The sequence below is a fragment of the Brachyistius frenatus genome, unplaced genomic scaffold (genome assembly GCF_029030835.1).
Source record: "Brachyistius frenatus isolate BFR_SWC_R1_liver_20210118 unplaced genomic scaffold, ASM2903083v1 Contig_39, whole genome shotgun sequence".
In the NCBI taxonomy this organism is placed as follows: domain Eukaryota; kingdom Metazoa; phylum Chordata; class Actinopteri; family Embiotocidae; genus Brachyistius; species Brachyistius frenatus.
The window spans coordinates 1816734-1842556 of NW_027210638.1; the positions used below are offsets into that span (position 1 = coordinate 1816734).

Consider the following 25823-nt stretch of genomic DNA (forward strand, 5'->3'; position numbering starts at 1 on the left):
AACACCAACGAAGAAGCGCACGTGTGGCCAAAGAAGTTAGCCTAACCGGCCGGTGATTGTAGAAATACCATTGACTGTATTTAAAACAGACATGTGGATACAAGCAGCTGTGCCTTTAATCTGCTGTGGGTTTCCAGATGCTGACGTTGACGCGGTGTCAAAATAAAGCTGAGGTGAGGACACGATAAATTTGAATCAACATAATGCTTCCGTCATGATCAGCCTTTATAGTGTAGGTCCGCTGAAGCTGTTTGCTTCGTGTGAAATGTATAGTGGCCGGTTCATTTCTCATGTTCAAACGTTTGTTAGTATAAAGGTAGGACGTGTTTTCTTCCACCAGTGCGACCTCGATTTCAGAGCTGTCATTGAACTGTCTAGCAACTTGTCTATTAATTGATTCATACCAAACTGAGAAATCAAGTTCAAATGTCCAGCCTCGGGTTTTTTTTTGTTGTTTTTTTTTACTGATAATAAATAAACAACTAAACAGTTTATCAATGAAATTGAGGACAGAGTAGTTCATGTTCAGAGTCTCCACATGTGACCAGACTCTGTATCTGACGATTCAGCAGGATGACACCTAACTGAGCTCCATTGTCACATCTCACGCCTTCCTGTTTCACTAAGCAGATCCAGCCATGACCCTCCAGTTTGTGTACAGCCACCAGGACTTTGTCGCTGATACGAGTCTGAGCGATGGAAACTGTCCCGCGATGGCAACGCCGCCAGCAAAGTTTGACGCCGCCATCCAAGCCGGCTGGACAGACAGGATGGACAGGGGTCTCTTCCGCTACCATCTGGGTGACTTGCAAACTCGTATCCTGCCGGGCCCGCGTGGCTATGTGGCTCAGCTGAATGTTCAAAGAGGACTGGAGAGAAGAAAACCTCAGGAGATACTGAGCATTCAGCAGGAGTTCAATGCCGACCAGTTTAATTTCAACAAAATCAATCCAGATGAAATCATATTTGAGATGATGAAGGGGACAGAGGGAGGTACGGCTTTGCCTGACAATGGACAGCTGTGTCGACCGTGCAGGATGGTTGTATTAGTCAATGTTAGCCCTCTGGAGTTTGGACATTGTGTTTTTGTTCCGGATCCGTCGCGCTGTCTCCCACAGATCTTGACACGCTTCGCTATCCAGGTTGGTATTGAGTCTGTGCTCCTGAGCTCCAACCCTGGTTTTCGTGTGGGGTTCAACAGCCTTGGAGCATTTGCATCTGTCAATCACTTACACCTTCATGGATATTACCTAAACCACAACCTCAACATAGAATCCATGGCAGTGAAGCCTTTACTTCCTGAAAAAGGATTTTACCAAATGCTGGAATTTCCTGCAGGCTTTTTGTTTTACGCAGAATCGGAGGAGGTGGAGACGGTGGCGAGAACCATCTGTCAAGTCACAGACTTTCTTGTGGACGATAATATTGCTCACAACCTGTTCTTGACTAGAGGAAGTCCACCATGTGGTCGCATACAGAGTGGAAAGGATCGCCGGTCAAGAAAAGGCGTGCGTATTGCTATATGGCCCAGAATATCCTGCTTCGGTGCCAAAGAGGAATCTGCCTTCAACGTTGCTCTCTGCGAGCTGGCTGGACATTTACCATTTAAGAACAAGAAGGACTATGAGCTCACCACCGAGAAGGATGTCACCGATATAATACAGAAGTATCTTCTGCCTGATGATGAGTTTCACAGGCTGGAACAGCAGCTCACTAATCATTTAATGAGTTCATAATGTAATGACAAAATCTGCAGTGCCGTGTTAAATCTTGTGTTCCGAGTTGCAAACCAACGACGCTGGAAGCTACTACGATTTGGTGGCATAAATGAATAAACAGAGGGACTATCTTCACACTGGATTGTGGCTATTTTGAAGTACTTCACTGAATCTTCTGTCCCGCACCTGGATGTGCACACAACTACCCTGCTGAATAGGTTTCACAGCCTCCACTAAACAATAAATGGGATCGCAAATATTTGGATTTATTTTAATTATATTTTTGATTGAGACTGTGCAAAACTAGTATCAAATAAAATGCCAAAAATATTGTGTCTTAAAACATGAGGGTTGTATCTTTTTTTGTTGTTGTTCTTGTGAGTTTCACTTCTCAGTTGAGGCTTTGATTCAAGTCAATGCATTAACGGACCCTTTTCACAAGACACATTTCAGGTGTGTCGGCGCAGAGAAATCATTAATGTCACTTGTTAGAATTTGTGTTTACACTATTCCAAATATCTGCTGTGTGAAGAAGGTCCAAATGTAATCTCTATTGACAAAGTAACATAAGGAACATGTAGTTTTCCCATACAATGATAATCCTGTTGATATGTGGTCGAGCCCTAATTAGTGGGACAACACCAAGAAGAGCAGGAGGTTTAGAAAAGTGGATTTTACCTGTTAATGGAGGCAGATTACTTTAAGAAATATAATGTACAGGACACAATACGTATTGCTTTCAGGATGTTCTCTATGCAAAGGGAAATAGTCACAGGAGTAGGAGAGTTTGACAGGACAGTTGTGTAAATTGAAAATTACAGATAGTGCTGACAACAATGTGAGAAAGACTTTAAGGTCTAAAAAACAATGCAAGTGTCCATAATCACTGTGTTTGCTGCGGTGCACAATCTGTGCTTTCTTTTGACAGTCACAGTTCTAAGCAAACTTCACCGGTATGGTATTTTTCGGGCTGATGCCTTAACAAATACCAATGCAAAAGAAAAAAAATGTAGATATCAATTAAAAAATATTGATAAATTGACAAAAATGTTCTCATCAAACACTTGTCAATAATAAACATACAAACAGAACAGATTGTAAATGACCTCAAGCATCTTTTTCTGCATCGTGTTTTTATATATCGGAGAACACTGATGCAAATCTATCTGCGATAGGTCATAATCAGTCAGATTCAACCGCATGTCCACTACTTTACTAACAATGCCACAAGTCATTAGACACAACAGCATGGCCATAGATTCACGATTAAAGGCCTAATCCGCTGAGAATAATCACAAACAGTGAAGCATAGTTCACTCTTACAGGATACATAAGAGTGAGGTGCATTAATAAAACATACACAATATCCACTCCACATTTCCCCTCATTCTAAAGAGAGAAAAAATAATGCTTGGGCATTATGAAGCTCTGATATCACTGTTGAATCTAGAGATGCAGAACTCACTTTGCCAAGCCCGACAGCGGTGCTCCGATCAAAGCGAATCAGCGCTACACATCATCCCTGAAGAGCACATCATCTGCCAGAGTGACATCACCAAGGCAGCCGCACCGAGCTGAGCAGTCAGATCAGTGAGCGTAGATACCGGTTCACTCATTTTAATGAGGTTCCTCATCGGTGAGTGCACACCGGTGCATTGATATATATGTTTAGCTGCTGACATACTCACTTTTCTCCCATTGAGATGATTTTTTTTTTTTTTTTCAACGGTATTGCTTTTGCAGTTGATTGGGAGTTGAAGTTTTTAACATAGTTTTTTCTTACTTGTTTTATGCAGATTTGTCATCACAGTTTTGTCCAAGAGCAACAAGCCCATGACCTGCTGTATTTTCTGAAAGCCTGTCTATTTGACTTTCTCAACACGACATACAAGTGCAGGACAAGTTGGTCAGGATCATCATCATCATCCATGCGTATCCATTCCCTCTTTTTCTTTTGTAAGTGTTACTTAGTCCAAAGTAATCGGTGAAAGTTTGCTCTCGGAAAAACAGTAAATCCTCATGGTGAGACGGTTATAAAAACTTCAAGACAGTTTTGATCAGACAGACAGGAAATGCTACTTATTTCAGGCAGTAAATAAATATACTGTATGAACAAAGACATTTACAAAGACGAGTCACTTTTGCTCAGATTGTTCTTGGAGTAATAGTTTGACATTTTGGGAAGTACACTTATTTGTATTCTTGCCAACATTTAGATGAGAGCCTGAAGGTGGAGCCAACAGGCAGTTTGCTGAGTTTAGCGTAAAGACTGGAAAAAAAAAATCTAAACAAAATCCACCTATCAACATCTCTCAAGCTCACAACATCTTATGTTATCTGGAGTCTTCACTTTTACTCAGCGTCACACTGCCATGATAGATTAAAACATAACCCGCCACAAAATGGCAACCTGTTGTTTTTTTACACTTTTGTTTTGTGTGGAATTAAACAAATTAACATGCTGTAGGATTCTGGTTGGTGGATTTTGGTTTCTCAAGACGGTGTCAGGCGAGCTGTTTGCCAGTGGTGGTACATTAAGATCCTGTACTGAAGTAAAATACAGCAATGTAAAAATACTCCATTACAAGTAAAAGTCCTGCATGAAAAAAAAAATCCACTTATGTAAAAGTACAAAAGTATTAGCAACCAAATGTAGTTTAAGTATAAAAGTAAAAGTACTGGTTTGGGCGCTCTAAATGATATATTATTATTATTTAAGACAGTAGTTTATTTATAGTGAAGCATCAGTGTGACTGTTGTAGCTGCTGCAGGTGGAGCTAGTTCAAATTACTTTATGAGCAGTTTTATAAACAGGGACAGCAGATAAATCAGAGGGGTCAACTGGAAATACCTCAATTGTACTATTACTTGAGTAAATGTACTTCCACCACTACTGTTTACCTTTGTTTCTTTTGTTTAGGCTAAATTCAGCTAACTGGCTGCTCCTGCGGCATACTCACTGTACACATGTGCACATGTGTCATAACTCATAAATCAAATGGGCGTATTTGTTTGTACCAAAATGTTGAGCTGTTTCTTTAAATATTATCACACTCTCCTGCATAAAACACTTCTCTGTGGATGAATTAACTTTATTTCCACTTTACTTTATCTAGTTTAAGCTCAAACATCTTCAGCAGCTGCCAATCATGTATATTGTGTATTTTCATATTGGGCAGAACCACGCAGTTTTAATTAATACAGATTGATTAATCTACTTTCAATACTGAGTTCTTTGAACAATTAAAATTAAATATAAAATTGATTATAATGAGATAAGCTTGCACAGCAGTGCAGAATATAGACACGTTTGTTTGAAAAAAAAAAACTAAAAGAAATAAGAAGACACTTGTCTCAACCTTGAAACCTGTCTGTGCGTTTTGGCTGAGTCAAACCTGTCATACCTTTTTCTAATGGGGCCCAGCATGGTGCGCATTATTTACAGTTAATGCTTCACAGGACCTGCTCCTGTATAAAGAAGGTGCGAGTGCTCCCCACCCCTCCGACAGAAGCCTGTTTGTATATTTGCTGATGAGAAAAGCTTCACGTGTTTGACTGTATTTCTTGGTCTGACATGCAAAGCGTGTTTGTGTTGAGGGAGGATGTTTCGGGAATATTTCAAAGGGAGTGATCCCTCTAGTTTATTGCAACCTTGTGTAACTTCAGCAGACGCATCAAAGCAACAAAGTCTGTTTGCAAGATGTCACAGTAAATATCTTGTTTTTCACGTGTGATCAGAATGTAAGGCATGTAACCATGTTTCCTCTGATCACACATCCTGAGTAGCAGAAGAATTTGATGTTTTGGTCTTGTGTTTGTGTCTATAACTGTTAAAAGTATAAATATATAACAAATTAAAGCATTCCAGTAGAATCAAAAGATCTAAACTTCCTTAAAGCACATGTCCTCGACTGAAAATTTGAGTAAACTCCATGTGCAGCGTGGAGGGAGTGACTGTGGGAGTGTCCTCACAGCAGACCCTGAACTTGAGCTTAAGATGCTCAGGCCTTGAAAGTGTCTCTCACTTTTGCAAACGGCAGCTCAACTGAATAATTCAGCTGTCTAGAGACTCTTTTTTTATTGTTTTTAAAGATCTAAACGAGACAGAAAGGATGGGTGGTGTTCAAAGCTTCAGGGAGTTGTGTGACCGTCAAAAGAATACCAATGTTCGCATCAGTCTTCCAGCGGTTTGCATTGTGTGGCAAACAGCCATGATCATCTTGTTCGGGGTTTTTATTCGATACAATAACGAATCAGATGCGCACTGGATAGAGTACAAAAAAGCTGAAAATATATCAAGTGACATTGAGAATGACTTCTACTTCAGATATCCAAGTAAGTGACTTCATTTTTTTTCTTCTTTTTTAAAAAATTTCTCTTAAACAAATGTCTAATTTCTGAAGAAACACTTTGATGTCTTAATTTTTTTGTCTCGAAGCGCTTTAAGGATACATATTTATGAACATTTAGATATCTCTTATTATTTTATATATATATGGCTGTAAATTGTCTTTTTTTTATCGTAGTAAGATTTCTTTTTGCGTTACCAGGTTGATGATAGTTCTCAGATTGTGTTGACCTTTTGTGTTATTCCCACATTGCTGACAAGGATCTGACACTCGCAGGTGCATATTTCCCCGGAGGTTTGACTCCCCTGAGACTTTTTCAAATTTAACTGTATAGCTGACAGGTCCACATTTAATTCCCTGTCTGGATTAAAAACAACTTTGGTCATGCAGTGGTTTGTTTGGATTAAAGAGAGATTAAAGAGAGTGTATTGTAAAGTTGTGGTTGTACTGTGAGCACACCTGCAACTCACAGTGTCAGTGTCAGGCTATGATAAAACCATCTCAGATGTGGTGTTGGATGTCAGATGATAAATGTCTGTCCTGACACAGTTTGCATCTGAGGCCAATAAGACCCGATCTTTTAGTCACGGTACCTGGTTTTCCAGCACAGCGTCCATTGTCAGTGTTGACATGAAGACAGTCTAAACCATCTGAAGCCTTTGTTGCCTGTAAAAAATGCATTGACTCGGGTGTGATCGAGTGTTAACCACAGTCGGTTGGGTGTTGCAAATTTGTCTATGGAAACTATTGTGTTTTAAAGTCCCTGAAACGTGTCTGGCGGCTCCAGTGTTATGCTGTAAATAATACGGACTGCCAAATGCTGGTATCCACATATTGTTGTTTCCTGGTTATCACAGATATTAGGGGGCTCACGAAGAAGAGCCAACTGCTCCACATGTAGCTGTAAATTAAAATGTTCAACAGCAGACCAAGCTCTTTGTCACTCCTCTGTTTGAATAGTTGCTTGATATATTTATGTTTTTTGTAAATATGTTTTTGCTGTTTTAGCAAATCTTTATATTTGTGCTTGTTCAGTAATTACTTTTAGTTTTTGAAGGTTTCAAGCCTATCGAATGGTCTTTCTTGGCAGATTGAGATACTCAGTTGCAATGGAGTCATGTGGTCCGTGATTAAAGTTATTTGAAGGGTCCATATTGTATAAATTCAGATTTCCATTTCTTTTTAGATTATAAAGCAGCTCTAGGTGCTACCGTGAAAGTGTCAATACGCTCAGTCCACAGAGAAATCCACACAGCTCCTGTTCGGCAACAGAACCGTTTGGACTTCCATAAGTTTGTGATGTCACAAACTCAAGCTCATGTCAATTGTCCGCCCTCAGCAAGGCCAAATGTCAAACTTTTTATGTTGAAGAAATCACAGAGTGATTATTCTGTCGAGGGGCTAGCAAAGCTACAAGCCAAAAGAAAACATATGGCTGGCCTGGGCATGTGTCTCTTACAGAAACAGTCAGCCAATCAGAGGTGAGTGTCACTGATATAAATGTGCCTTAAAGACAGAGACACAAAACAGCCCGTTGTTGGTAGAGCTTAAGAGATGAGATGTAAAACTATATAGAGATGGTTTTTGGTACTTAAAACCACAAAAATATATTTTTATGGATACCAAGACTGAAAATACAACATGGAAAAGGTTGAAAAGTGGAACCTTTAAATGTATTTATATTTGTTTCTTTCCAGTGTTTTACTTGTGCTTTTTTACATATAAACACACACCTGTATATGTATGTATGGGCCTTTAAGTCCATGAATTTATTTCCAAAAGAAACATAATTTTGAATTAAATAGTTGGTCCCTAATTTGGTGCAGGTCTTATTTGTGCTTCAGAGGCTTCAGTTACATGAGAGTTTCATTCGTGCCCTCTTCAGTCTTTTTACCGCTATGTCTGTTTCAGAGATATTTTTTGTCCCTTTACGGGTCAAGGATTAGAGCCCGTATAAAGTATCTTGATATAGCAACATATCCATGTCTAATCAGCAAGGAACAGTAAATACATACTGAAACGTCCTTGAGTCATGTCATGTGCACGTGATTATCCAAGATGCCCTCATGTTACCTGCACTGTGGTGTCTTGTTATAAAATCAAACTGTCTGTATACAGTTTCTCCACAGGAGTGTGAATTCATTCATAAGTATATATCTAGAAAGAATCTATTATTTACAAGATAAAAGGTCTTATACCCACAAGTATCCGAGTAAGCAAATAACAAAGAGATTGTTGGGTGTATTTGTTATTTAATATTATGACACAATTCGTTTTGTTTCATACACCCATTCCAAAGAGACACAAGCATGGGTAATAATTTTACACTAAAGTACAGTGTGACAAAAACAACTTAAACACTTAATATCCTAACATGACCGGGAAAAAAGTCAGGCTGCTTCACAAATCTTTTCTAAATTCCAAAGTATTTATTTTATTTCTTAATTTGCTTCCAATTTGTTTGGATGTGGACACATTGTAAGCTGTCTCAGCTTCTACTTTCCATTCTTTTGCTGCCTTTGCTCACAGACTGTAATGTATATTTGATACTGGGCAGTGAGGCAGTCCATAACACATTTACTTATAGTTTTATGTTTGTAGACAGCAAGAGGTATTAAACCATCGTCTAAAATGTGTTTGGGATCAAATCCATGTATTTCTTTCACTTGAGGAAAAATATTACGACCATTGAGCCACTGGGCCATCCCTTTAGCCCTTCACAGGTCCATTCCCTCTCACCCGCCTCATCCTCTGGTCTTTCTCTTGCAGGTTTCCAAGATGTCCATGTGATGATCTTTGTCGGATTTGGCTTCCTGATGACGTTTCTTAAGCGGTACAGCTTCGGCGCAGTGGGTTTCAACTTCCTCATCGCTGCCTTCGGTCTCCAATGGGCACTGTTGATGCAGGGCTGGTTCCACTCACTGGACACTGACGGGAAGATCAAAATTGGAATTGAAAAGTAATTGTTGAGTTTTATTGTCTAAGAGTTCAAATGATCCTCTCATATTATTCATTTTGACGATGGTATACAGCCAACAACAGACCCTTGGATCTCAGTGATATTTCATAAAAGGTCACAACACTAGAAAGTGACATCACTTCTTGTTCTTTGGTTTAACTTCTGGGAAATATGTGTCCTCTGGGAATATGTTTCCACCTGCATGGTTTGCAGAAGAAAAAAGTGAGACAGAGACACCAGTATCACTGACACAATGTTACCAAGGTATTTCCAGTTACGTTCGAGTGAGTGTTTGTGTTTGGAAAGTAAACAGAAACTCACACTAATGTGAAATGATGATACTGTTGAAGTGTAGCCAAGTCACTGATAGGTCTTTGTGTACATAAGAGTGTTTAAGTTGTTCAGTGTTCAACATTAGGTAACTGTTTGGTTCAGTGACTCCTGGGAAGGTTTACGATTTAAAAATGTCCCCTATTTGATCAGCACACATTACTAATGATCTGGTATCGATTTATTTCACTAAATTTTTCTGTTTTACCTCCTCAGCCTGATCAATGCTGATTTCTGTGTGGCCAGCTGCTTGATTGCCTTTGGGGCATTGCTGGGTAAAGTCAGTCCAGTCCAGCTGATGGTTTTGACTTTGTTTGGGGTCACACTGTTTGCCGTAGAGGAATATATTATCCTGAATCTCATACATGTAAGTTGTAACAATCAATCACGTGACTTTGCTGACAATGTTGCTACAACCAACCAAAATCTCAGACTTGCAGTAGAGATATCCTATAAATTCTGCGACATATATGGATGTCAGACGGGTACATTGTTCTGTTTGATTATTTTTTTAATGAAAGGTACCTTGCAGCTGCTAAAGTAACCACTTAGTAGCATCCTTGTAATCCCATAGTAGGACACTGACATGACGCTACGGAGTTTCACCACATCTGGAGTATAAACAACTTAGAATCTACTTCTTGTTATAGATAGTGATGAAAAATGGGGAGAAACACAAAATAATGGTGATTATGTTGAAGATGAACTTAATGTGATGAATTAATAAATCAGAATTTTTGGCCCCACAGTAGATTTTCATCTTTTAGTCTAATATTAATATTTAATAGCTTAACAAATGTTTACATTGCTATTACAACTAATGCCAATATTTTCATTCCTAAAGGCCAGAGATGCTGGTGGCTCCATGGTGATCCACACATTTGGAGGTTATTATGGTCTTGCCGTGTCATGGATGCTGTATCGGCCGGACATGGACCAGAGCAGCCGTCTGCAGGGCTCTGTCTACCACTCAGACGTCTTTGCTATGATTGGTGAGTCATACATAGATTTGCTATTGATTGATGAGATTTCCTTTTCCTCTCACAATACTTCCCATTATTCTGAAGGCACTGATTTCACCAGTGTCTCCACCCTCACCCTGCTTTCTGCACAGGCACCCTCTTCCTGTGGATGTTCTGGCCCAGCTTTAACTCAGCTATCACAGATCACGGAGACGGGCAGCACAGAGCCGCCATCAACACCTACCTGGCTTTGGCCTCGACCGTCCTCACTACTATCGCTGTTTCCAGCCTCTTTCAGAAGCATGGAAAACTAGACATGGTGCAATGTGTATATTTGTAAAGCTGCAATGCGGAAGAAGAAAATTATCCAAAATTACTTGCCAGACATTTGTCCCACCTGAGCAAACTCCAACATTTGTTGTAACTGCATACTGAAGACAATTTCCTCTGTTATTAACACAAGATATGTTTTCCTTCTGCACCTGTTTCTCAGGTTCACATTCAGAACTCCACACTTGCTGGAGGCGTTGCCGTAGGAACAGCAGCGGAGTTCATGCTGATGCCCTATGGCTCTCTTATCGTGGGGTTTTGCTGTGGTATCCTCTCCACACTTGGATATATCTACCTCTCTGTATGAACTTCTTCCATTGTGCTCAAGCTATTATGAGATAAGCTACAATTTAGTTTTAAGTTATCATTATTCAATACAGGTAATGAGCTACAAAAAGGCCTAGTGTCTTTGAAATTGCAAAACACTTTAAGTGTATGAAAATGTGCTTATCTAAAATATCTTTTACAATTTTCATTTACTTATTTAGTTTCAATTTAGTTTATATTTGTCTTAGTTGGATTACTGTTGAAAGGCTTTGGTGTTTTCCTAAATCTGCCACTCGTTACTTCTACTGTTTTTACTGCTCTGAAGTCGACAGTCAGTCATAATCTGCGTATTCTTAAACTCAAGCAAAACTCAGTGACCCCATTTGTCTCTTTCAGCCATTCATGGAGAAGTACCTGAAGATCCAGGACACATGTGGAATCCACAACCTCCATGCCATGCCAGGAGTCATAGGTGGTATTGTGGGCGCCATTACTGCCGCAGCTGCAACAGAGTCCGTTTATGGCAGGGAAGGGTGAGTTTTTCTTTGCTTACAAACCAGCAGCCAGAGGCCATGGCTGCTTTTCCTGTCAATCATTGATATTAGTAATATTTGTATTCTTGTAACCAATTGTATTTTATGTTCTGTAAAAAAAAGAGAATGTTTTTTGTATTACAGGCTGATCAACACCTTTGATTTTAAGGATGATTTCGAAAACATGGTACCTGCAAAGCAGGGCGGTCACCAGGCAGCAGGCCTCTGTGTGGCTATCTGCTTTGGTATAGGCGGAGGCATCCTTGTCGGTAGGTAACACGACACTGTTAGGTTTATCAAACCCCTATCAGTTTCACAGAATAACTGTAAATATGTACTTTAATAACTGGGATGTCAGTGTGTTTGAATAAGACAGGTGTGTTTACACAGATAGGTGTGTTGTCTGTGTCTGGACTTTTACTTTCTTTTTATTCTTCTTTTAAGGTTTTATTTTAAGATTACCTATCTGGGGAGATCCTGCAGATGACAACTGCTTTGATGATGAGCCGTACTGGGAGGTGAGAGGCAGATCCTTAAATCTACATAGAGCATTAGTAATACCAAGTCACAATTCAGTCAGTAATTCAGCCAAGTTGCGCAGAATGACCAAAACATATCACAAAGAATACACAAGTTTTAATGGTTTTGTTTTTAAAATGACTTTTAGGAGATACACAAATGGAAAAAAAAACACATTTTGGTCTTTGCTATTGGAAACATTTCACTGTTTTGTCATATTTCCCTGAGGCTTTTTTCCAACCCTTTTATTTACCTTTCCAAATGATCAAATGTCATTCTATCGCCTCAAGAAACTGGTCAAATTTTCGGACATTAAACAATCTTTGTTAATAGTAGTCTGCATGCGTATTGTTTTCCCCCTGGCATCACAGTGTTTAAATTCTGCCTACAGTTACCAGAAGATGACGAGGGCATCCCATCAATCCTGCAGTACAACAACCACATGCAGAACAAAGATGTGTAAGTATCTGTTTCGTTTATATGTCAACATCGTTCTGGCCATGGGAATATGCTATTCTCATAGCAAACAAAGTGCAGCCGCTACCTTTGTTGTTGAGAAAATATGTTGCAATCACTGTCCTCTTGGGGGCAGCAGAGCCCAACGTGAGGGACTGAATGTGGCTCATTGTGCTTCCTGCCTTTTGTTGGTAATATCTTTGTTTTTTTTAAAATATTTTTGGTTGTAGACAGCATGACACCACAGAGACACACAGACTGCCCCAACCGCTCAGCATGGGCAAGATTATGAAGCGCTGACGCAGATCCTGTGCTTCCAAGTGAAGCTCACCTGAGCTGTTTGTTGATGGGTGTTTTTCACAGCACAGCTCCACATATTTGTCTCCTCGAAGTGACCTTGAGGTTATGCAACAGCAGTCATGTTTACAGTGGAAATAAAAATGATACTATTAGAAAACACGAGCAGAGCTTTCCAATCAGATAATATTTTAATGATTGAATTTTAATTTCAGCGTAATCCAGCCTGTTTCATAATGAGCACAGGAACATCTACAGGACAAGTCACAAATGAAAGCCACCACACTTTATTTAAAGATATGATTTGATGTGATGATATTTACATATATACAATGAGCTACGTGTTCTCTGAAGTGTCATTGTTTTTCACACGTGATGTATTTCTTTCCCCAGAGCGGTGTCAAATTTCACCATGGAGCAGAACTGACGCTAGGCCTCGATCCTGATGGATTCCTGCCTGCATGGCACTTTTTTTCTTTCTTTAATTCTCCCGCTGGACTGAAATATTAATTTGATACAATTAACACCAGTCAACACCAGCTCTTTTTAATACAGTATAATATGATGTGAAATATTGATATATCAATTAATACTTTGGTAATTGTCAGTTTATAACTGCATTTAAAATCTTGATTGGCTTAGTTTGTTTAAATTAGTTTTTTTTAAATGTGTATCTGCCAGCTGAATAAGATCTTTCATTTATTATACGTTTAAATCAATTCCTATTCAGTCAAATATTCTATTAAATAGCATTATCTTGGATTGTTTTGGCTCATGTATAAATTCAGAGTCAAATTTACACAAAACACTATTTAAAGGCACATTTGCTTCAAAAGTTGAGTTACACTTGTACGATTTTCCACTGGAGAGTTCACCTCTTTGTTCTTCTCATCTAAATTGTTTCAGTCTGAGTGACAAAACTAGCTGCAGGTAAAAAAATCTGAAGAGAATACACAGACTTCCAGGCAGATTTAGCTTCTTCTGTTCTGTGTTTATTTGCATAGCTGCATTAAAACAGAACGTGAATCATTTTTGGGTGTCGTCATGGAGAATTTTGACAATGAGAGTTATTTATCAGGTTACTGATTATGAATTTTAAAACATAAAAGCTGTGATATTTGTTTTGAACTAAGTTATGCTGTGATAAAGAATATTTGGTAACACCTTACCTTAACACTTCTTGTTTATTAGAAACACATGAGCACTTAATAAATGATTTTTAAGACACTAAGTGTAGTCCAGCAGAACATTTTTCACTTCTGGGTCATCAGGAATTATAGTTATTGATGAATACATTAATTAACACATACCTGCTTATAATGTGTTATAAGAGTTATTGATCTGAAAATTAATGATATTTTCAAAAGCTGATATTTGTACATTTAGAAATTATACACAGTACTATACTCGTCATACTGTTTTAAAAGTCTGTTAATTGTAAAGTCATTTTGAAAATTAATGAAGAATTATTAATAAACTATTGCAATGACATAATGTGTTATACCTACATCTCTACAATATATATATATTTTTTTGTAATTTAACCACTTTAAAATAAAATTTTGCATTAAACGATGGATGAAATAATTATAGATTTACTGATTAAAAAGCCCGAGAGGTCATGTATTTCCCTCATTGAAGAGCCCCTCAGCGTCCCCTCTTGAGCGGGGTCGGACTGAGGCTAAAGGTCACACCCTTATTGCTCTCTGGGGACACTGTGGTGACCAAAAACAAGACACCAGCCTTATCATCGTCACCTTGGGTCAAAGTGTAGCAAAAGAGCAAAGTCCCTCACAGGGCTGAACTCGTATGCCGGAGTCAATCATTTTAAATTGATTGGTTAGGAGAATTCCTGTGAAGTCATTCACTCAATATAAGTGCATTCGTTTGCACATTTATGGGTAGAAATGTGCAGTGCCAGATTTGTTCTGACAGAAACAATCTTCCAATAGAGAACATGAGGCCCAGTTTGTCGACAAATACTAAATATGGTTTCACCACAGTTTATTTCTGATAAGCAGCCTTTCTGTCCATCACTCTGTGGTCACAAGCAGCAGCAGAAGCAGCTCATGGTGGGAGTGTGGATGATTCCCACACATGAGTTGCAGCGAGGAATCCATCTCCTCATCCCGTCTCCTTGCTAACAAAGGCAGGCTTAGCGCTGTTTTCTTTTGTCATCAGTAACGTGTTTGAGTAAAGGAGGTAATGGTGCCACAAGTGCTCCAATTAAACGAGATGCAGCCCTGCTGGGAAGAAAGGCTCACCCATTGCCCTCGATACCCCCCCCCAAATACACACACACACACACACACAAACCGGGGCCTCCTCTCATGCTACCCCGTGCAGTTCCCGCCCCAACTTTACTCATGTTTATTCATCAGCCACTTAAAGGACAAATGCAAAGGCCTGTTAAAACTAAATCAGACTTATTTTTAAATGATACCAGGCCTTCCGCTCTGAGGTTGAGGTAACCTGGCCTTATGTCCATGTTTAAAGAAGTCTACCTTCCTCTGGACAGACACTGGGCACAGATGTGACTTCCACAAGGGGGACACTGTACAGGGACAGAAGGGGAGGAAAAAGGGACCGAGAGGCCACAGAGAAGGTGAGATGGAAAAACTTGAGGACGCAAGGGGGCATGAAAAGGGGGGGAGGTCCGGACACAGAATGAGGCCTCACTTTCTTTACTGATGACTGACTGCCTGCCAGCCGGGCTCAATCATGATCTTTGATTGACAGGTCGAGGGTGGGAACGAGGGTGCAGGATGGGAGCTTAGAATGGGAGCTGCACAAAACATACTCCCATACAGGGGGCCGCAGCAACGCTCATTAATGATAAAGAACATACCAGGAAAAGCATGTTTTCTCTGCATGCCAGCGATGTTGTTTGTAGGTTCAGATTAGTTTGTAATCTTCTACACATTGGCAATGTAAAATGTACAGAACACTACAGGGTAAATAGAACGTGGGAGGTCACGATGGAGCACTTGGTTGTGGCTCTCTGGCATTTGTTCTATTATTTTTAAGCGCAGTCTGCCAACATGTTCATGTGATTGTTTCAGTTTATAGATACGTGTCGGTCACTGTGCAGTAAAACCTGGCTGAATCCCCTTTACAGTTACGAAGATCTACAGTGGTTAGAGTAGTATTCAGGGCTCTATGTTCTCTCTGTTGTAAAGAGAGCAGTAAAATCCCTTTTGAAAGCAACCACAAGTCCATAAAACTGTTCATAAACTATTCAAGCCCTTTCCTCTTTCCTCTCTATACTTAATCTGCTCACGTCTTGTGCAGCTTCAGTGTCCCCTAAAGGTGATTCCTCAGCAGGAGTTTCAAAACGTCTCTGACCATTAAGCCCTGGACTGTCTTTGTGATGGCTAATCCATAAACCAAACCATAAAGCAAATATTTCCCACCATCAGTCCTGAGGTATTTTCTGCTACTTTATATTCCATTGCATCTCAGACAGAAACACTGTACTTTTTATTGCATTTATTGGACAGATATATTTAGATTTTACATATGCAATAAGGTTTTAATATATGGTACTTTTAGATAGTAGTGGCTACAAATTATTTTGATTTGTAGCCACTACAAACACACAGATACAAAGTTTCCATGCGCCACATGTCGACAGTTTGGGTTGTTACAGGTTCCACCAGCTTCATTTCCCCTCTAAACCTCTCAGATCCTCCCATTTAAATATATTTTCTGAGGCCCAAAGAGCCACGATTATTCAATGTCCTTAATAACAAGTTGCAATAAATGTGAAGACATGCATCCAATTTTTTAGCAGCTTCCAATGACCCTTTACTTTACTTTACTCTACTCGAGGGATCCAAGTTTAAGCTACTTTATATTTGTTCACTACATTTCAGCAGAAATTATTGATATTCTGAAACACCGCATTCATTTAAAAATTATGGTTAGTGGTTTCATTACAGATTTTTCATGCAAAAAGGCCAATCAGCTCAGGCAACATAACATTGTACAGCCATATATTAAGCTGGGGAAAATCTTTCACCAGCTGCAGCAGTGTTGTGCAGCGCTGAAATCCTCCTACATTAATAATAATAAAACAGGAATGAAACATATCTCAATTATAGATAGACTACTATTTTTGATCATTAGTAATTATGATGATAACATATATTATTAACATTTTGAATGCAGGACTTCATCTTGAAATTTATATTTCTACAAAGTGGCATTGATACTTTCAGTACCCTTTAAATTGGGGACCACTGAACTGATACTTCACCACATGGCTTTTATAACCTTCACCTTCATACCTACACTTACACATTTTTCTGCAGAAACAGAACTTAAACTTTTAAAGGTTAATTGCATTTTTCAGATTTACCTAAGAAGAAATTCTGGACTTTTACTTGGTGAGTATTTTTATATTGTTGATGATTTAAGTTCATGATGTCAGTACTTGTTCCAGTGCTGATCACAGTGGTGGAAAGTAAGTAAGCCTACATTCCCCCAAGTACACTGTACATTTGTTTCGTTCTGGTACTTTGGTTTAGTATCTCCTTAATGCTATACTTCTACTCCACTGCATTTTGTAGGTAAATATTGTACTTCGTACTTCATTTATTTTTTTTAAAGCTTTAGTTACTAGTTATTTTTGCAGATTCAGATAGGCTACGAAATATAAATGTTATGTCATGTAAAGTCAATAAAAGTAACTCCAGCTGCAGTATTTAAATGGAATACTGTAATTTAAGTTTGATTTTGAATGCAGGACTTTTACACGGAGTATTTTTTACACTGTAGTATTGCTACTTTTACTTAAGTAAAGGGTGTAAGTACTTCTTCCATCAGTGTTCGCAGACCTGGTGGTGAACCTCCCAGCTCCGGCCGCCGCAGGTACCTCCAGGCCTCCCCACGCCACAGAGGCTGCTTAAGTGTCCCTATCGGACCACAGCGGAGAGGAACAGCAGATTAACCATGATCCTATCCGCTCGCCGCTAGCCCCTTCATACGCTCCGTTACACCAGCATTTAAAAGGAGGAGGGTACGCCATTCATGCCCGTGATATGAATCCCAGACGTGGGGACAAGAACAGAGCTTTCACCCCCGTTTCACAGAAAAAGAGCCCTTTCTGGCACCCTCTAATTCTGGTTGCTACGGGCTTCTGGGTTCAATGGTGGACTCCCGTTGTGAGGGGACAAAGCCTCTCAGTCATCCGGCGATGGTTGCCAGGGGAGGCAGAATGTATGGGGAGGGACGGGCTGCCGTTGTCCCAGACGAAATGTCTCTCTTAAGGCGGCCGGGATCTGGTGATTGACAGGTGGCTACACGCTCCACTGCGGATCACCCGGGAGGTCTGGGGGGCCTTATGACTGTGACCGTGAATGTGTGTGTCTGGATAAGTGTGTGTGTGTGTGTGTGTGTGTGTGTGTGTGTGTGTGTGTGTGTGTGTGTGTGTGTGTGTGTGTGTGTGTGTGTGTGTGGTAGGTTTCTCGGATGGCAGGTTGAACAGAGGGGGTTTGGAGGCATATCTGCCTGGCACTATAAAAAAAATAAAATGTAACGGTTTCATACCTGCAGAGGGAGCTGCTTCTGCACAATGATGTTCAATCACCCTGTAATAATCTACTGTGCTCGTGTCTTTGACTGGAGGTGCTGCTGAGGTAAAAGACAGAATAGAAAGGTAAAATAAAATGCTTTTTAAAGTCCCGCTTAAAGCCCCTTTCTAGTCGAAAATATATTTTGCTTATTGAATGTTTGAACCTCAGAAGTGTGTCCATGAATTTTATGAATGAAACTGTATGAGCTCACTTTGAATTATCTTAAATTAAACACCACTCTGAAAGCTTATCATGGTACAGTTAGGAGCGCAGCTGTTATCTGGAAACCAAAACTACTCTGCACACGCTGAGACTTGACTTCATAGTGAAGTAGCCTATCTTATGTCCATATTTTCCTATGAGACTTAGGTTTCACACCACCTATAGCCTCACTATAAACTTTGCACCCTGCACTACTGCCACAGCACATAAGCCCTCCTGAAACCTGGGAAAACCCTGCCACAGACAAACCTTTCAAATGCAAAATATTTACATTTTCAATGAATTTTGGTTTTTTTTCAATGAGGAAAAAAAGGGATGTCAGTGTAATTTTAAGCATTTAATTGAACATATCAGATCCAGACAGCTAGAGGGTGTCACTAAGTGAAAGTACACGTTTTGCAAAGATACAAGACATCAAAAGTTTAATCTCCTACAGAAAATGGCAATATGAGATTTTTAATTCTGGTGCATCAATGTATAAAGCAGCATTTTATGTAAGCCTACAGTAGCTAATTTAGTCCCCAGTGTGTTTGCATATCGAGGGGTTGGACCCTCAAAGAGTCACAAAATAAATCTGTGGGATCAAGATGTGATTTAAGTAGATAAAACAAGTTCTGCTTCACGTTATATTTTGTTTTTTGACTTTACTCAAATTTGTATTTTCTTTTGAAATTGGATTTGGGCCTCAAACAGTTATTTAAATCAAATTCAGAGGAGATAAATCTCTCTTCATAAAAGGGCCGCAATAAACAAAAAAGGGGTCCAAAAGGTTGAAAGTCACCAGGTTAATATGTCACAACGTGTTTTATATAAATGCCTAAATTCAGAATCCAGTGTAAACATCAATATATTTGGCTTTTTAAAATTTTGAATGAACATCAATGTGGAGGATAGGCACCATAAATAACAAAATCTTAACTAGAAATTGAATTAAAAGTAAAACACTGGTATATGTATACTGTATATGTACACAAATATGGCTGTAGTTTAAAAGTGTTCATTTTTTTATGGAAATAATGAAATAAGTAAAATGTAACTGTCACAAACTATATATTAGGAGTTGTTTTGAGTAAAAAAAAAGAAGAGCTTTACTGTCGGCGGTAAAGATTAAAGATTATATCGAAGAGAGACAGACGAGCAGATTGTAAATTAAAGGGGATATTTGAGGCTGTGGGTTGGTGTTTATCTGCATCTGAAGGATTAGTGATATTCAGACGCGTGTGAACCATCGTCCCGCCAGTCTCGGGGCGTAAGCAGCCTCTGTTCCCCCCGCCGGGGCCACAGAGGTGAGTGGGAACAGACAGGGCAGGACGAGGGGATCTAAAGGGGTTCACACACGACACTGTGTCCCCTTCGCTAGACGTCTGGGACTGTCTGGGTTTTGCACTCCCAGACAGGGGAGCCTTTCCACCCGTCGGATGCTGCCCACGCCCATCTCCATCCCCATCCCCCCCTTCCCCTCGACCTTGACTCTCTGTCACCGTGGCCTTCCAGACAGTCTGGGGTCAAAGGCTAACACAGCAGCCACACATCAGACACGGTTCGAGTCCCTTGTGTCCATATAAATGCCGAATGGTAAATCACCCTAAAATCAGCCTGTTGGAATGTGGCTTTGAATTCCTGCAGAGACGAACCCGAAGACCTCCGGGAGAAATTACTGTTGCAAGACATGAAGCCCATAAAAACAAATGTTTCGATTTTATTACATTCGCATATCGCTTCTCTCTCGTGCAGAAATATAGATTTAAATTACATCTCAAATTTTACTTTTTTGATCAACCGAATCTGCTTCAGGGCTGCAGTCTATACCATTTACAAGCTACATTTTTACCTTTCCCCTTTGACTGCTGACTCACTCTGTCTTCAGCCAATCACAACCAAGCTGCTGGCATGTCATAACAGATTTGTGAGTGGAGGGAATGGCTGAGGCCTCACGTGGCTTTACGGAAGATGCCAACCCACGCTCTGTGCAGCTCTGATCAGCCTCTCCACGCCTCACTGTGAGCATGCGCACTGATTGGATCTCAATATGGGCTCATTGCTCTCTCTCACATAATACCCACTCTCTTTACTGTCTCCTGAAGCCTTTGTCTTTGGAATTACTTTCTGGTTTATTTTTCAAGTTTCGGTTTTTCTTAATAATAAAAAAAACAACATACATTGATCCTCTTCCTCCCTGTTTTCAGATATAAATTTGTAAATCGGCTGTTTTCTTTAAAAGATATATTGGAGTTTAACAGTTTTTAATCATCATCACAGGACAAAACAAAGCCAGCAGTGGCAGCAGCAGATGTTTTATCTCACTCTTAATGTTGCCCCTATTTACCGTGGACATGGACAGTGACTTGTATATATGCAAAAGACAGTGTTACAAATCTGAGACACACAAAACTTCCTCTCCTCTCTCAGCCTCACTCTGGAGGAACATCAGATTTTCCTCTTCATTTTTGCCACAAAACCTTGACCTGCAGATTATCAACTGATTGCTTCTTTACCCTCTCGTCTTAAGATGAACAAAGCTTCTTATAGAGCCACTACTGAGGTCACATTTTGGATGGAAAATAATTTTGCCTGGATCCCCCTTAGATTAAAAATATGTGAAATACACATCAAAGTAGCAACAATGGCAAAAGTTATTATAAAAGATTGTATTCTTTCAGTAATTTGCAGCCTTCTTGTGTTTATTTGCCAATTTTAGAGATGATTTAATGCTTCGCTGATGATTTAATGACTTCGTGTCAGAACTGATTGATTGTGTTTTTTAACTGGCCTTTTCTCTAAGCTGCGACTGTGTTTTTTCATTTTTGTTACAACATTCCACTAAAACAAATATATGTTACCTCAAAATCCAATACGTTTTTAAAATGAATCTCAAAAAGAGTCAAAGTAAAAATGTGGGCTATATGCTGTTTGGACTATTTCTGGTATAAAATATCTGCCACACACAGGCCTATTTAACACAGGAGTCATTGTATTAGTGTACTCTAGAGGGGGTTTCTAATTATTTAGCATTAGACAATCAGTTAGCCACACACTCCAGTAACATAACGTCTCTCCACATCATGCCCTTACATTAAAACAAATATTACATTCACCTATATCTCTTAATTTTGAAAAACTGTTACCATTTGAAATCCCACCTGACAAGCATTTATGTACCACGTAGCCTGTAACAGAAAACTGATAGATTACACAGCGTGTAGAGGCTGGCTCTCAGAGGACCCACAGTACATTACACAGCTCGTCTATTAACTGTATTACAGCCAGGGAAGGAGCTGCAACAAGAGGCGGGACATGCTGCACCAATCAGGGGAGGAGGCACTTCAACTGTAAACACTCATGTATTCGTAAATAAAAAGAAAGTGTAAATTACCATTAACAACAACAAGAGCAATATTTTTTTATTTAACAAAATATTAGGATAAGTCATATATATCCTCTTTTTTTTTTTTTTTAAAGCAACTGAAAACTGTTTAATCTTTTGTAAAATTATGAGGCTATGAGTAAATCTTAGAGTTTATAGATTATAGATTGTAACCAGAGGCTAGTTTCCACAAAGCCCTAAACAAAGGCACACAACAATTTATTAACAGAAACATTTTAAAGAAAACCATTTGAATAATATGTTGCCCTCTGTGGTGATTTTACAACAGGTCCAGAAAAGATGTTTCATGTTGAGATGACGGTGTAGAAGATCTTGTTCATCTGTTCTCAGATCAGTTTCCACGTGGCGCTGTCCTTTCAGCACTGCTCTGTAACGCTGAGCTTCATTTAAGGTGCCTATACGGCTGCACACAGTACATGCTGCAAAATGACTTTTCTACCTTGAAATTCAGTTCAAATTTATAGGATTACTTTTCTTTAGAAATATTTCAAAATCAGAGTAAACTTTGTCAAAATCTCAATTAACTTTATTGACCAAGTGTGTTGATAGCCTACAAGGAATGACAACATGAAATAGCAAACATAAAGACAAAACACATTTATACAATGACACAGACAGATCAACAGCTCAACAAAGATATTTAACTAAACAACTACAAGCACATTTATTCAGTTATTTATACATGTAGGCCTACATATGCACATAGTTTATACATTTTATAATGTACAGCATTTATCACCCACCAGACAATGACATAATAATGTTTATTTCTTATTGAACTGTGTTTATATCATACCATAATAATAATGAAATGTATAGTATCATTTTATTTATTTCAGTTATTTTTATGCAAGCAATTTTTAATAGACGCTTCATTTCAGGGGGTAGCAAAAAAAAACAACAATTCAAATAAATGCAACGTCAAAGTATGGATCTTTTTCTTCTTTAGTTTTTACACAATCTAAGAAATCCCAAACAGTTTGGATTTAAGCAACAGCTCCTTGGTGGAGGAACCAATTGATTACAAAGAGACCCAGACTCTTTGGGAGGAGAAAGGGCCCCCTGTTGTTTCAAACCAGCTCCTCTAACTTACCAAAGTGCAGGGGCCCAGAGGCAGGGCTGTGTGCGCCTGCACTAAATGGCTGCACAGTGACTCCTCTGAAGCGGCGGTGGGGTGGGTGGCAAGGACGTTGGACTTGTAGGATACATTAAATCAGCCTGATTAGAAGTTTAGGCGAGGGCAGGGCTCAGGTCTGACTGAAAGGCGGCCGCGCAGCCCTTGAGTGATACTATTCACATCCTGGGAGAAAGGTCAGTGTCAGAGGAGTTCACAGGCCCCATCTCCTTTCTTATGCTAAAGGATCATACACATAGGCTCATTCACGAGCTGGAAAGGCATAAACAGCTCCTACCGACTCCTAGTTTCCCTCCAAAATGTTTGCTTGAGCCGAGAGGCTGTTTCTCTCGTTTAAAGAAGCAGTAATTGGTTTTAATCTGAAGATGTTTTAATGTGTAAAAAAGTTTAACTTTTTTGGGAAAATGTATAGGCTGTAATGTCATGGTATATTTATATGTAAAAAAAAAAAAGTATATTGTATTTTATTCCCTCATGTAAAACTATGCGAACCCACTGTTGTCTTTTATTGTGTGTTGCTCCAATCCGTTTTTTCTAGTTAACAGGTTTTATTAACCTCCTTTATATTGACTTCTTCGTGCATTTCCCTGTCTCTCTCTGAGTCCAGGGGTCACTTGGGAGTAGTAGGAAATAGCCACTTAATTAGCGGCCCTTGACCTTTGGTTCTGGCTCGGGCTGCTTCTGACCCCTGCATCTCTCCGGCCTGTTTATTGTCCTCTGGGGGACTGTCCAGATCATGACCCCGCTGACCCCTGCCGACCGGGGACTTCACCAACAGGTCCCTGACCAGCTGCCCCGCCTCACAAGACATTCATCAAAAAGCAATATTTACCCCAAAGTAGCTGATTCCAGCAATTACCTCTCTGCAGAAGGATGATACTGAAGCTGCCATAATTATTCCTGGAGCTCTCCAACGTTTGTTTGCAGGAGCAAACATAAAGCACACGTTTTCAGAGCATGTACAGTAGGTTAAAGCCAACAGCATATGAAAAAAACATTTTAATGATGAAAATCACACCAGTGTAACAGTGTTTTTTTACAACATGGTTTGAACATTTGGGCTTCCGTACCATCCAGGCTCTACAGAGGCTGATTTCACTAATTGGTTTCCATTCATCCAGAGAGGGGAACTAATCACAGAAATCAGCCGCTGTAGTGTTTGGATGGATTGAAAACATGCTGACTCTTGCGTGGGACTCTACGACTGAGATCTCCACTGCGTTGAGTGTGATTTTAGATTTAGATTTAGATTTAGGGAGTTGTAGAAATACAGTGCTTTTACAAGTTGGGCACACAACTGTTATTTTTTTTTATTTTTTTTATTGTGGCTTCTTTGTGTTTAACCTGTTTGTTTAGTCTCCAGTTTAGTATGTCCAGCATTTCTTTATGAAGCTCTATTTATGATTCATATGTTTAGACATCTTAGTTTTACAATGATTGAACTCTATGCCTCTTTTCAGCTCTATGTGACCCTTTTTTTTTTTTTCCTTTTTTTTTTTTTTTTTCTTCCTGAAACGTTTCTCTCTCTTTTTAAATCTTATTCTGTCTTTTTCTGTTTTTTTAATTTCTGTCTCATGAGGAGAGGACGATGCTTTCACTGATTTTAAATTTAATAAATTCAAATAAGTCTCATAAATTCATGCACTTTGATACAATAGTTGCTTGCTGATTTTTAAAAGACCATGCGTTTTTTGTTTTTTTTGGTAATTATAACATTGAATAAAATGCTGCATTAAGGAATTCCATTAGAATATTTTTTTCATTGTTTTAAAAATATATAAAACCTCTAAAATATAGATGAACAGTGCAGCCAAATAATTGAATCTGGGAAGACACTCGTTTTTGACCGTTACATTATTTTTCTTTCAATTTGCATTTTGACAGATAAGAAATTGCTAAATTCTGGACTCACTTGTAACTAATGGGCCTGTCTATCTTTTTTTCTGTCACATGTTTCTTTACAAAGACACGGAAATAATCCCGCGTTGACCTCGCGCGTGTTTATCTGTTGTTTGACTCCGGACACAAATCAGTCGGACACTGATTGAGGTCCGGCCGACACCAGGACGGCTTCTAATCCCAAAACCTCATTAATCGTCTAAACCGGGCCTCATGGCGCGCAGAGACACATCTGACTGAGGTAAAGTCATCAATACCATTTTTAATTCAGATATAGCCTATTTTCAATCATTGCAAGTGATTGTTTATTTAGGTAATTGTTTGAGGCTTTTGATTATTCTCAAATTGCAGAAAGAATCTGCCCAAAATGTCGATAAAACGAAGAACAAAAAAAAACAACCTATTTTACATTTCCCTGATTAATAAAATATGAGGGCTATCGAGACAAAATGTATAATATATTTTAATAGCGGGCACTGTAATTTTGTCCACCGAGTTTTTCGGCTGATGAACTTTTCTTTTCCGCACAGATTCAACACACGTTACTCTGTCTGCTCCTTCTAATTAAAACTTAATGCGAGGTCACTCAGACGCTTTCTCACACGATCCTCTCACACTCTGTGACTCTTAAAAAAAAAAAAAGAGAGAGAGAAGGTTCTGCCTACTAAACACAGTGGTGTTTGTCTGTTCTAGGTTCATTTTAATTTATTTGTTTGAATATTAAAGCTGAAACTCTGTTAAGAATGTCAATAATATATCGATATGAAACATAATCCTTTAACACCCGATCCAATGTCACAATCTGTTATCTCCTTGTGTAAATAATGACCAAAATAAAATAGGCTACTGTATGTTGTTCAAAAACGAGGGCTTAACACAGAGATAA

The 25823-nt window shown here is 39.2% G+C and overlaps 2 protein-coding genes across 2 annotated transcripts; both read left to right on the forward strand.

Moving 5' to 3' along the window:
• The first annotated feature begins 19 nt into the window (after positions 1 to 19).
• gdpgp1 (GDP-D-glucose phosphorylase 1) lies at positions 20 to 2055 on the forward strand. The gene is made up of 2 exons (XM_069701834.1): positions 20 to 173; positions 631 to 2055. Exon 2 carries the CDS (start codon positions 639 to 641, stop codon positions 1734 to 1736), a length of 1098 nt encoding a protein of 365 aa, XP_069557935.1. The 5' UTR covers positions 20 to 173; positions 631 to 638; the 3' UTR covers positions 1737 to 2055.
• Positions 2056 to 5760: 3705 nt separating this feature from the next.
• On the forward strand, positions 5761 to 14230 carry rhcgb (Rh family, C glycoprotein b). Its single transcript, XM_069701928.1, has 11 exons — positions 5761 to 6053; positions 8837 to 9026; positions 9573 to 9723; positions 10201 to 10348; positions 10471 to 10637; positions 10812 to 10949; positions 11312 to 11448; positions 11593 to 11717; positions 11893 to 11966; positions 12359 to 12426; positions 13114 to 14230. Exons 1-11 carry the CDS (start codon positions 5831 to 5833, stop codon positions 13145 to 13147), a joined length of 1455 nt encoding a protein of 484 aa, XP_069558029.1. The 5' UTR covers positions 5761 to 5830; the 3' UTR covers positions 13148 to 14230.
• Positions 14231 to 25823: the final 11593 nt, after the last annotated feature.